The 12619-nt window shown below is 35.4% G+C and overlaps 1 protein-coding gene across 6 annotated transcripts in view; it reads left to right on the top strand.

The window, feature by feature from the left end:
* The window catches only part of GSK3B (glycogen synthase kinase 3 beta), a 201724-nt gene that overhangs the window by 176336 nt on the left and 12769 nt on the right, over positions 1 to 12619 (top strand). For 4 of the 6 annotated variants that reach the window (XM_082394945.1, XM_082394944.1, XM_082394941.1 and 1 more), the window contains one exon: positions 5242 to 5340. In XM_082394945.1, the coding sequence (XP_082251071.1) occupies positions 5242 to 5340 (99 nt within the window). Of the gene's footprint in view, positions 1 to 5241; positions 5341 to 9201; positions 10129 to 10972; positions 11023 to 12619 lie in introns of those variants that run through there. The other 2 variants (XM_082394943.1, XM_082394942.1) reach the window with 2 other exon arrangements.

Below are 12619 nucleotides of genomic sequence, written 5' to 3'. Positions count from 1 at the left end.
ATAAATGGACACAAAAAAACCACAGACTGGTTCCTGCAGAATTCAACATAAATGCTACACTTATTACATTTCATCAAGAATGGAGTTCTAAGATTTTCAGGTTACTAAAGCTTATTCTTTTTAATCACCAGGACTTTAAAAATACTAACATTTTGCTAGATAACTTGTAAATGTATCATTACTGTAAATGTAGTACACAAAATGCATTATGTAGTACACAATGCATTACTATAAGTGTAGTACACAAATGCATTACTATAAATGTAGTACACAATGCATTACTATAAATGTAGTACACACCTTTTTGGGTGACTGGTATAAATTGTGATGCTCCCTCTTGGGCAGTTCCAAGGCAAAGTAGTCATGGGTTTCTACAGGTATCATGTAGTCCGCACATGAAACATTGCTAATATTACCAAGCAGCAGGAGCAAGCCTTGTAATTTGTTTACTATTTGTCTGATCTTCTGATTAGTTTAGTATTTGTTTACTTTTCTGAATGAGTATGGAGTATGTAGTCAACGTTAGGAACTTGGTCAGAGATTTCCTGGGCCCTTTGAAATTGTTAGGAGAGAAACAGTTGTAATGGGGTTACTTGTTCATCTAAAAAAAATATATCCAAACAAGCAACATTAGAATTCAGTGTGTAAGATCAAGGTTCACCATCCTAACATTTGAATTACTCCTCAAAAAAAAAGTACCATGCCATTGTTAAGTCATTTTCTGTGAATAGGAAAAAAAATAGCAGTTTTAACTGTATAGACAACCACTGGCAATTTTCATTTATTCTTAAGAGACCTGATACACACATGAAAACCTCAGACTACTTATAGAAGAAAAAGAAAGTTTGCCTCTTGTAGTGACTCCTTTTGGGGGTCTGTATGTTGAGCCCTTTCAAAGATAACAAAGAAAGAAGATTTCCTTCTACCTTATGACTAGTATTTTATTATCACTGTAAGAGGTCTAGTTAATAAAGGGTTGATTTCTCCCTTCTGGTTTGTACATTGATTGCTATTCTCAAATTTATCCTCAGCTTTCACACAACACAGTTTGAACAAACATATATACCTCTTCCCACCCCTACTCCTATCCCCCACCCCTGCAAATTAAAAAAAAACCAAAAACCCGCCCTTTCTTATCAATAAATTTAGAAATCTTATATTTGGAAGAAGAGAAACTTTAAGGGAAACTTCAGGTTTCTCCAAAACAACTAGATTTAGGTTCTGTTCTTGTTTTTAACATTTAAAAAGATTGCTTAACTTACAGTGGTCTTTTCATGGGAATTTTTCTTCTATAGTTTTTAGTGTCAACAGTGCAGCAAAATTTACTTAAATGAGTTTGGTTAACCTTTTGGTTGGTTGATACCTCTCTTGGTTGGCTTATTGATAGCTATTTTTAAATTCATTTTACTTTTGTTTGAATTGTGCATTATGTTTTGATGGTGGACCACATAATGATTGATACACCATCAAAACATTCATAATGTTTCCTCATAAACTACTATGTGATTTTTTTTTAATGAGTAGTTTTATGGCATCTTCAGTTGGTTGAAGAAATCCTTGTCATGCATGAAGTTTTCTAAAACATTCTGGAACCTGTTGCCATTTTGTTTGAACCATGTCTCTGGAGTAATGCAGTCTCTTATTCTTCCCACCTCTTTTCCATAGCTAGACCCACTTTTATATTATGGGCTTCCTTGTTTCCTTAATAATCTCCCTGCTCTCTAGCCTCACACATATATTTAGTGAATAAATATTAACTTTTCATTTTCAATCTCTTCTACACTCCATATTCTCTGCCTTTAAGAATACATATACTGGGACTTCCCTGGTGACACAGTGGTTAAGAATCCACCTGCCAATGCAGGGGACACGGGTTCGAGCCCTGGTCCAGGAAGATCCCACATGCTACGGAGCAGCCAAGCCCGTGTGCCACAACTACTGAGCCTGCGCTCTAGAGCCCGTATGCAACAACTACTGAAGCCCAAGCGCCTAGAGCCCATGCTCCGCAACAAGAGAAGCCACCGCAATGAGAAGCCCATGCACCGCAACGAAGAGTTGCCCCGCTCACTGCAACTAGAGAAAGCCCGCGCACAGCAATGAAGACCCAACACGGCCAATCAATCAATCAATAAAATTTAAAGAAAAAAAGAATACATATACTTTCCCTGATTCTAAAAATGTCTATTGCTTTGCTCTTTCTGTCATCCAAAATGCCATCCTTTTTTTTTGCTTTCTTTCAGTGCATTTTGTATCCATACTCATTGCCTCCGTTTCCTTACTATTCAGTGCCATGGATAGACAGGGAGATTGGGAGTAGGTTGTAATTGTTACATGCAAAAAAAAAAAAAATTACAAGCATTTTGGACTACTTGTGACAGCCCACAGAAGTGCCCATAGTCTCTCCCCACAAAAGGGACAGACTTGCAGTGTAGAAAACAGTGCTGTAATACATGGAGGCTTCCTCATTCACACAAGCAAAAGCTGTGACAGTTAGCAAGCTCTCTGAAGTGGAGAAGAGCTAATGGATGGAAAGCAATGGACCTGAAGGAATACATATAATTAAGGAAGAGGAAAAGGACAATGGTGTATAGAAGTTGGAGAGATGTAGAGCTATATGTGGCTGTCCAGTTTAGAATTTCTTAAGTTTTTGGATGTGTGACTCAAAAATTTCACAAAAGTTCTCCCTGCCCCCAAAGGCTATCTACTGTTCACTCTAGGGTAAGAACTTAGTCTTTTAAGTTGTTTCATGAACTTTACTTACCTCTCCCCTGTGTCTTTAGATGTGGCAAAGCCTCCAGGATCCCATAGCTTCCTTTTTTTTGGTTATCGTCGTCTTTTCTTTACTGTTTCCTATCTTTCACTTTCATTAGTTACCCCTCTACCACCTAGGGAAAAAGAGGATTGTTTTTCTCAAACCCTGCAACTCTGTGTGTGTGTGTGTGTGTGTGTGTGTGTGTGTGTGTGTGTGTGTGTGTGTGTGTATGCATACATACACCTTAACCAGAATAAGACAAAACCACCATGGCCCTCAATTGGACATGCAGATACACAAGGATAGGTGATCTGGTAAAAGAGATTGAGTGAGTGGGAGAAAATGGACATCATGTGACCACAGACCACTGATACTCAGTTTATTTTAAAGATTATCTCAATTGTAGCTCTGTCAAAATGTCTTATATTAAAATCTTTGGTCATCTTTTCCTCTTTTGGATTTTCTTTTAGATGTTGGGCGCATGGTCATAGAGATCTTTTAATTTAAAAGTGTCCCAGTCTCAAATCGATTGAATGCCTTTCTTGCCAGCTTATTTGTGTAATTGTCCTTCCATTTTCTGTTTCTGTTGAACAGACAAAGACAACTATCTTTTTATCTGTCTATCCTGGGACCTAACACAATCTTTCATGCTCAGTATTGTTAGTTGGATGAGGGTGTGGGTGGGTAGATGGATGGGTGGATTTTAAAGAAGCTTTTCTATTTTAGGAGATTTTAATCTTAATTGGGATGGTAAGTCTGACTTTCTTTTGGATTACTGAAGAGTAACTACCACATCTTACATTAATTTTTATTCTTAGAACCATAAAGTCATCAGCCATGGCAATTATCAGTGATTCTCTTGTTTTCCTAGGTATAAGATTGTGCATTAAAATTGGACTGATTTGAAGTAAAACTACATTGGCTCTTTCTGTACCTCAGTGAGAACTGAAACAGCTACTAAAGCTGATTATGAGAAAACAGCATCTCTTCAAACCTGATCATTAGGGCAGTGATTTTCCAACTCAGGGAAGGTTATTATTTGATGAACTGACCTAATATGTCTTCTCATTTAAGGGGAAAAGATAATGAATAGTCTTCTTTCAGTTTTGAGCTTTTCCTCCCATTCATTTTTCATATATCTTGACATCAGCATGTTGCTTCTTTTTACCAGAATCTGGTTATCATTTAGTATCGGATTTAGTACAAAATTTAGCTACTAAGGCACCAAGTTGAATAAATCAGTATTGCCAGGGGCTTTGTAAAGTACTGCATTAAAACGATATTTCCCTTACTAGGGGCTGGCAGGAGAGATGAATGGCGAGTAGTTGCTTAAAGGTTTCCCTTTGGGGTGATGAAAATATTTTGAAACTAGGTAGAGGTGATGGTTGTACAACATTGTGAATGTACTAAATTCCATGAATTATACACTTTAAAATGATTGATTTTATATTATGTGAATTTTACTTTAATTTAAAGAAAATACTATTTCCTAACTTTTTTTAGTCCATACCGTAACTGTGAATTGCTTGTAGCTCAGAGGATAACATCTTCCTTTAGCTAGTATGGTCGTATAATTATTCCTTCAAATTATTGGAATAAGAATTATTAATAGCGACACTTATTAGAATGGAAATAAGCACTCACTAGTTAAATGCCGGAACTACAAGAATAAACCAGGGTTATCCCAGGCAGACTAGAAGAAGTCATATTATCGGAAGTTAACACCAGATACTTTTATGTGCAAGCTCACCACCATGTCTCGGTAGTTGTTTACGTTATTAAGTCCAATATCATCTTTTTCTCAAGATTCATATACAGAACTTAATTCTTTAAAGAAAGCCAGTTTGTATACAGTTGACAGAGAGAAACTTTCCACGTGCAGATAAAAGCCTATTTCAAACTTTTAAAAAGTAATAACCTTACTAAGTTAAAAAGCAAAGTAGAATTCAGTAAAGACATTTTTAATAAAAGCAGTGAGAATTTAAACAGATGTTCCTTAAATCCTCCACTACTGTTTGGATAAATCTTACCTGCCATCGAGTAACTTGGTCTGTGCATGCCGAAGTACAAACTGCAATTATATTCTCTTTTCTGTGACACTGTCACCCTCAATCCCTGCAGTCAAATACTGTCAGAGTACCAAGGGAAAACCTAGTATATTTAAGTTAATAAAAGATGGAAATATATCTTATTAATATGCTTACCCTCAAACTTTTGACCAATACCTTTCCCCGGCCTATCTTTAGTTCTCAGAGATACCCTAATTTTAGCAGATAGTGCCTTTGTTATGTATCACACCGTTTCTGTGGACTTTCTCTATATGTTAATTGCTAGCTCATGATTTAGTTTCAGATGTAGGTTTATCATGTCTTTTTTTTTCTGTTAAACCAATGTTTTAATGCTGTATCTTCTGTTAGTGTTACCAATAAAATAGTTTCACATAAAATTTAAGAGTGGATTCTAACACATGTGTCTTACCTTTTCTCTAGAACTGTCAAGTAATCCACCTCTAGCTACCATCCTTATTCCTCCTCATGCTCGGATTCAAGCAGCTGCTTCAACCCCTTCAAATACCACAGCAGCCTCAGGTGAGAACACATAAGTCTCTTCTATAAAAACGTATTTTGTTTTTGTCTTCATTTTATCTCATTTGATGAATGTGAACATTTAGTGCCTTCCAAGTATCAAAAACATAACATAGCCAAATGATTAAATGTGAATAAAATGTTGCTTTAATTTCCAAAAAGCACAAAAGGACCCCATAAATACTTTATATATGAGGTATAAATATCTTATTATAATGTTAAGTGATGTCACCATAATTGTTATTTTCAAAATCATGCTTTCTGTATAATTTCTTGATTAATATGTCAAGTGAGATGCTTATAGCAGAAAGCAGTCTGTACAAATGTAATATTATTGAAGATAATTCACTTTAATTCCATCACCCTGAATGTAAATTATATTAATATACTAGAGAGGCAAATTTTCAAGAAGTATGAATATAGATTGGTGTAATTTAATCATTTGAAAGGGCTAAAACTGCAATGCCAATACATTTAGCTAAGACTTAGATCAGAATATGACCAAATCTTGTCTATCCAAAAAGAAAAGAATGCCCACACGGTCTCCCAGCTTAGAGCTCAGGTACACTGCTGGTTCTGTAGCTAGCTAATGTTGGGACCTGATTTAGTGAGAATTACTGTCATTACAGATATTCTGAAAATACCCAACCCTTGAGCAAATTGAAGGTCCTCCGAAGGACAGCTAAAATGAAGTTAGAAATATAATAGGTAGCACAGTTGGGCTCACAAAGAATTTGGTGTTTTCCCCTCAACAGCCCACTACCACCACCAGCACCAAAAAAGCAGATGTCAGGAGCTGACTCCATTTTTATTTAATCATCTGTTTCATTGAATTGAGTTGGATCAGACCCGTTTTTGCCCAAGGGTGTTTATGCTCCAAGAGATAAAATCTTGCATTACTAGTTCTTAGCATTCAACAGTGAGGTCAAAATCTCTCTCCTGTTGTCTGACACAAGAGTTGTTTGTTCCTGTCCAATCTTACTCTTTTAGAATGTTGCTAATAAGGATTTAAAACATTTCATTCTAATCTGTGGCCTTCTCCATTCCAGAAAAAGTTTGGAAAGAAAGGTCTCTTTTCTAGTTCTAGTTTCATCAGCACATGTTAACCTTGAGAAAGTCATATGAACTTTATTAGTTTTAGTAATGTCTTATTAGTTTTCTCAATCTATAAAATGAGTGGCAGTGCTCTCTTAGAGTAATATGGTACAAATCAATTATGTACTGAAATGTGCTTTGAATTTTTTAAATGTAAAAATATAGAGGTTGTTTTTGGTTTTGTTTTTAACTATGACCTCTATTTAGAAGGAAGACAGAATTGCTTAGATGAGCTATTAGTAAACTTAATAATTCACTGGCCAAGGTTAGATTGCACAGATTGTTCAAAACATTAAATAGGCCCTAACCCCGAACTAGTACATTTACTTGTTGAGCTAGTTTCTAGGAATTGTTTTAGACTGTGAATAACAATGAGAATTATGATTGGTAAGTTTTGGGTAATTTTAAATGATTTTCTAAATGTGAAATACTAAACTAGTTAATGATTGCAACTAAGGTTTTGGGCAAATTGTCTGCCTGGTAGGATCCTAGTATATAACCTGATTTTGATGTTGCTTTGATACAGGTTACAGCAGTCATCAAAAAATATTTTATTGTAGTATATACATTTTTATAGCTGTTGAAATTGAATTTCAACATAAATATGGAAACTGACATTGGACTTTGATCCTGAGAATTTACTTTAAAGTTGAAATAGATCAGGGTATGAGGAATTTAATAGAGGAATAGTAGGCTAAGGGCAGAGCTAAAATTAAAGCAATGTATGCCTTGAGTATCTTAATAGTTACCAGAAAGGATTTCAGATATTTCTCTGAGCCTCCTAGTGGCTAAAGTAAATAAAGAAATGATATCTGTTAAAAATTTCCATTGTTCATTAGATTAAAAGCACACTGGTGGCTTAGGAGAAGCAAAGTGTTTCTGACTCTGCTGTTTGAGAAGTATTTCTCCTTTAGGGCTGCAGATTTGGTACTCTAAGAGATAAGAGTAAATGAAATTCTCAACAATAAAGTTTCAACAATAAATGTAATGGTGAGTTCCATTTGGATACTTTTTTAAGTGCCCTTCAGTGTAAGCCAAAGGCATACCACCACAGTGTAGTTAAAGGAAAACAGTTTTCTTTGGGGCCAAAGTTATGAGAGCCAAAGTAAATGTCACCAGACATACCTCAGGAAATGCTCATCTAGATGAAGGGATTGACTGTATGACCTTAACGGCCGCCTGTATTTAAGTAAATATATATGTATGTGCGTGTACACATACTTTAAATAAGAATTTGGTAGTATAAGTTATGTTCTTTAGTAAGACCTTAAAATATACATGCTCTTTGTTGTCTCTCTTAGCTTCGGTTTCTTTATCCATAAAACAGGAATAGTAAATACCCACTACATATAGTTGTGAGAAGTAAGATATAAAATGTACAAAGTGCTTAACACTTCGCCTGGCCACATGGTAGACCTTCAGTGAAAGGAAACTGCTGCACTATTTTTATTATTGTTATTGCCAAGTCAGGACAGATCCAGAAATGTTAAAAACCAGCCATGTGAAAGGCAGGTTGACATCCATCCTCTTATGAAAAAGGATTATTCTTATGAAAGAAACTGTGACTCTCCTCACCTGAATAAATAGACACCCCATCTCTCCACCCAAGCAGTGAGGGAATGAATGCCTGCTGACATGGCTGAGACTTTCCTCACAAAGCATTTCCGGGTCTGCTCCAAGGTATGAAGAAGTAAACTGTTAAGCTACAAAGCCTCAGACCTTGAAGATCTGAACCTGGAAATTTTTCTAATTTAAAATTATCAAAATTAGAATTTCTAATCACCCACCCTAGGTGCAGCACCACAATAATAGAACCCAATATGTCTTTGGGTGAATTAATTGCAGTATGTACCTCTAACTAAACAATTGGCTTACTTAGTTTAAGTCAATTGAATGGAGAATATACATGAAAATAGAGCCACTTTTAGTTAAGGACAAAACCATATCAACAAGAAGCAGAATATCTACTTTGACTAGCCTGAGAATGTGCCTCCTAGTCATCTAACATTGGATTTAGATCACTAAGATACGACTTCACTTCGGAAGAGAAGCATTGAAATTATCTTCTGATCTGTTAAAATACCATTTCTGCTGATGTTCTGCACCACTGAAGTTCAGCTTCTGTCACTCATGTTTGTATCTTGAGCAAGATCATCAGAATACAGAGGCTCCTAGATGGCTGCCTCAGAAGCTTTTATGTTGTTTAGAGCTGGCTTAAATAAGAATGGAGTTCTGTGGCATTTATGTTGATCTGGGAGCAAAGCTAAATCCTAAAGTAAGTAGGATAAAAGTAGAAGAGGAACAAAGTAGAATGATGAAGATGCCATCAACTGGGATCATACTGACTATATTATCATGAAATAAGCTTTAGATTTTAGTCAATTTCTTTTGGTAGCCAAAGTTATTAAATGGTATTCAGATGTTAGGTCTTACTAAATTTTAAATACATTGTAGGCAGAAATCTCAATGTAGTCTCTGTATTGCTACTTCTGGAAAAGCAAAGAAAGTAAACCTTTTCTTATCCAGACTGTGGCCTAAAAGTTATTATTCCATGGCCTAAAGGTGAGATTACTCTGGGAATATATAGTTGTTATTCTCTAGCCTCTCCAAAAGAACCTTGATCAGTACAATAGAATATCACAGTAATAGCTATTTTTCTCACCTTTCTTGAAAATAGTAAAGATAGCTTCTATCAGTTTAATGACATTAATACTGAGGAAACTGTTTTTGCAGATGTTTCAACTACTTTTTCCATGTGTTGTATTCAAGGTTCCGGTAGTGACTGCAGATGAATGGATAAAGACCTGTTGGAAAGCATTACTATGTACAAGAGCTATCACAGCAGAGTTCATACTTTTTTATTCACTAATCCCACTGTAGGGATCTTAACTTCAGGGTACATCTAATAGAAGAAAAAAAGCTACCATGTACAGAGATATGACTAGGAATAATTATATAATAACAAAAAAAGAGAGCCAATATGATCTGAATGGTCAACAGTAGGAAAATGTTTCGGTACATTATGAAATCTCCATTTGTATGTAACCATGAAAGACAATTATTATGAAACTTACATTTGTGGAAATATTCATCTTAATTTATGTGGAGAAAATTTAAAAGTCTTATGTACCATGTTGGTAACTGTACCAAAATGTGTATTTGTGTGTGGATAGGAACTAGATACAAATATACAGAAATTAAAACAGTTGTGTTAAATTAGTGGGTATGGATGTTGTTGGTGGTGGGGTTTTTTTCCCCTCAAAAACTTTAATTCTTTTAAATTGTTTTTAGAATACCTCAGTGCCTGGGGGCATTATATCTGACTGTGGCTCTGATTGACTTGAGAAACTCCTGAAAAGTATACATACCACTCTCAGTCCATAAAGTATAATTTCTTATTTTGATATTTATACCTGATTTTTCTCCACACCCCCAACAGATCCTCCCAATTATTCCATTTGGGAGACCATTCATCTGGATTATCTAGAGTAATAGATCTTGAGAAATTATAGTTTTGCTAATCAAATATGAACCACTTTAGAGATAATCTGATCCAGTGCCACCTGAGTTAAGTGTGAGATGTGGTTGGGAGTTTCAGCTAGAGCAGTTTTCTCTCTGCTTTGTATATTAGTCTTCTGGGTAAGGTTTCTTCCAGTGCAATGGCTCTGCTATTAAAACAAATTTGAAAACCACTGATTTCACTTCACTTTCCTTATTATCTACTGAGAACTAGTGTCCCATGCTTGTGTATATTCAGTAACTGGAATATTCAGTAACACATTCCATCTTTGTATCACTTTGTTAGAAATTTGTCCCCCTATACCTCTTTCATTCAGTGATCCTACTCTGGGGTTATAGAAAACCAACCCAACTCTTGCACGCAGAAGTCCTTCAAATTTTAATGATGGCTAGCATCCCCTCCATACTAATGAGGATTTTTAAATCCTAATCCTGAATATGTTGTAAAAGTACCAGGATGTTAGGTTTTCTATACAATTATTTGTCATCTGCACATTTCATAAACACATCAATTTTTTGCCTCTATCCAAGCAACTAATAGAATATATTAAACAAGACAAGGCAGAGTCTACTGGTTTTTTGTTTTGTTTTGTTTGCCTTTACCGAAGTTACTGATAAAATAAGTTAAATGGGATTATGCAACGCTTACTAGGGATTATTCTTCTGATGGTCTCTGAATAACTGGTCTCTTAACTACAGACCAACCTTACAATACTCATTTATATAATAATGTTATGAAAACTAAGTAAAATGCTTTGCTGTTGTCAAGAAAACTTTCAGATTTTTTCCATCAAAAAAGAAACTCTGTCAAAGATGGAAATGAAATCTTTTTTTTTTTTTTTTAAGACTTAGGGAAATTTCTAGTACTTAAATATTTGTAAACTGAATTTCTGTAATCCATTTTAGAATGTGTTTGTTGCACTATAGATTCTGGGTTTAAAGACATTTAAAATGTATAGATTTCCCTCACCTTCCTTGGGCTGCATTTTGTTTATTAGGATTTTTGTTATATCCTTTCCAGGTTGAAAACCCTTCTAACAGAAAAGGGAATCATGATAAGAGTTGGACAAGGTCTGTCTTCTCTGTCTTTTTACCTGGTCAGGGGGCTTAACGTTTCTTGATCTTGCTTTGAAAACCTTTTGCTGTTACCTCATTAAAACCAAATCTGGCCTGTTCTGACAAGTGCACATTTTTATTTTCTACTCTTCCTGGGATGTGTGCCCTACTTTGAAAATTATGAGCCCATCAAAGAAAACCCTTTTAGTTGGTTTCTTTGGTTCTTCTCCTTTTACTTTGCATTGAGAGTATGTGCAATTGTTTGGTTGGTCAGAATTTTGATTTTCATAATTTTCTATTTCTTGTCAGTTATTAACCCCTTTTGAAGACTGTAACTACAAAATCATACCTATTTGTTCCCTAAACTTTTTGAAATGCGTTTTGCTAAAGTCATGTTTCAGCTTAGCCAGGGCTAGTGATGCCTTTTTCTTACTATTACAGTTATTTTTACCCCAGAATTTCTGTCACCCTGTCACCTTCTACATCACCAGACAATTTTTTCTAGCTGGGCAGAATTAAACCCAGAATAATTTCTCCCATTGTTTGTTTCCACTGATTTTGAAAAATAAAAGGTTAAATTAAGTCAGTGTATCAAATACTTACTTTCCTAAAATGATGGTTACCATCCCTTCATCCCCCCTCTCCCCCCCCGCAAGTATGATTACCCTTTGCCTCTGTGGCACTTGCATAGTGTGCTCTGGGAAAGCTGCACCCATACCCTGTCTAGCTGCAGAACCCACAGTGTTGCCCTCAGGTGTTCATCTTCTGTACTCTTTCCTGTCTATTTTCTCTTTGTCTTAACCTAAATGTATGTGGAATTTCATAAAAATATATAACTTTTAAAAAAACCCAAGGATTTTTCTCTATTAAAAATACAATATATAATTATTTTAGAAAATAAGACTCTCCATATTCTCACTTCCAAAGAAAATCAAAGGTAACACTATTTAATCTATTTTAGTCTAGTTATCAGTGGACAGAGATAACTGTCCCATTTTTTTAATGGGCTTATGCTATTTGGGGGAAGGGGAGTACATGACTTTAGTATTCAACCAGTATTCTAAGCCTGTACCATAATTTCTTTAACTAATTCCTTATTCTTGGACATTTGGGTTGTGTCCCAGTTTTTAGAAGAATTCCTGAGTCAAAAGATATAAGGAAGTTTTAAGTTTTTAATACATATTGTCAAATTGCCTTCCAGAAAGTTTGTCCCAGTCTACATTGGTAATGCACATATTTTTTCATTTCTCTATTACTTCAACACTAGCCAGCCCAGAGTGGGGTGGGGGAGGTGCAGAGTGCATGTGCACACGTGTATTTTTATGCATTACCAACTTTGTAGACGAAAAAGGTGGGTGTAGGTACAGTGCTATACCCATTTCCTCCTGTTGGCTCTGTGTTTGAAATACAGACTTCCATCCATATGTGCCAGTTTGACAAATTCGCTGACACCAATGAGACTATATCTACCCTCTGTTAGAATTTCAAGTTCAGTTAGTGAGTTTGCATATAGGTACCTAAAGTCAAACCATCTTTGTCATTATTTTCACCAGAGCAGTGCTAAGTATCGCTTCTAGGAAATTGCTTCTTTTTATGTAAAACATGTTCTTTC

This window comes from Balaenoptera borealis (genome assembly GCF_965194805.1).
Source record: "Balaenoptera borealis genome assembly, chromosome: 5".
Taxonomy (NCBI): Eukaryota; Metazoa; Chordata; class Mammalia; order Artiodactyla; family Balaenopteridae; genus Balaenoptera; species Balaenoptera borealis.
This window is presented reverse-complemented; position numbering and strand designations above follow the sequence as displayed.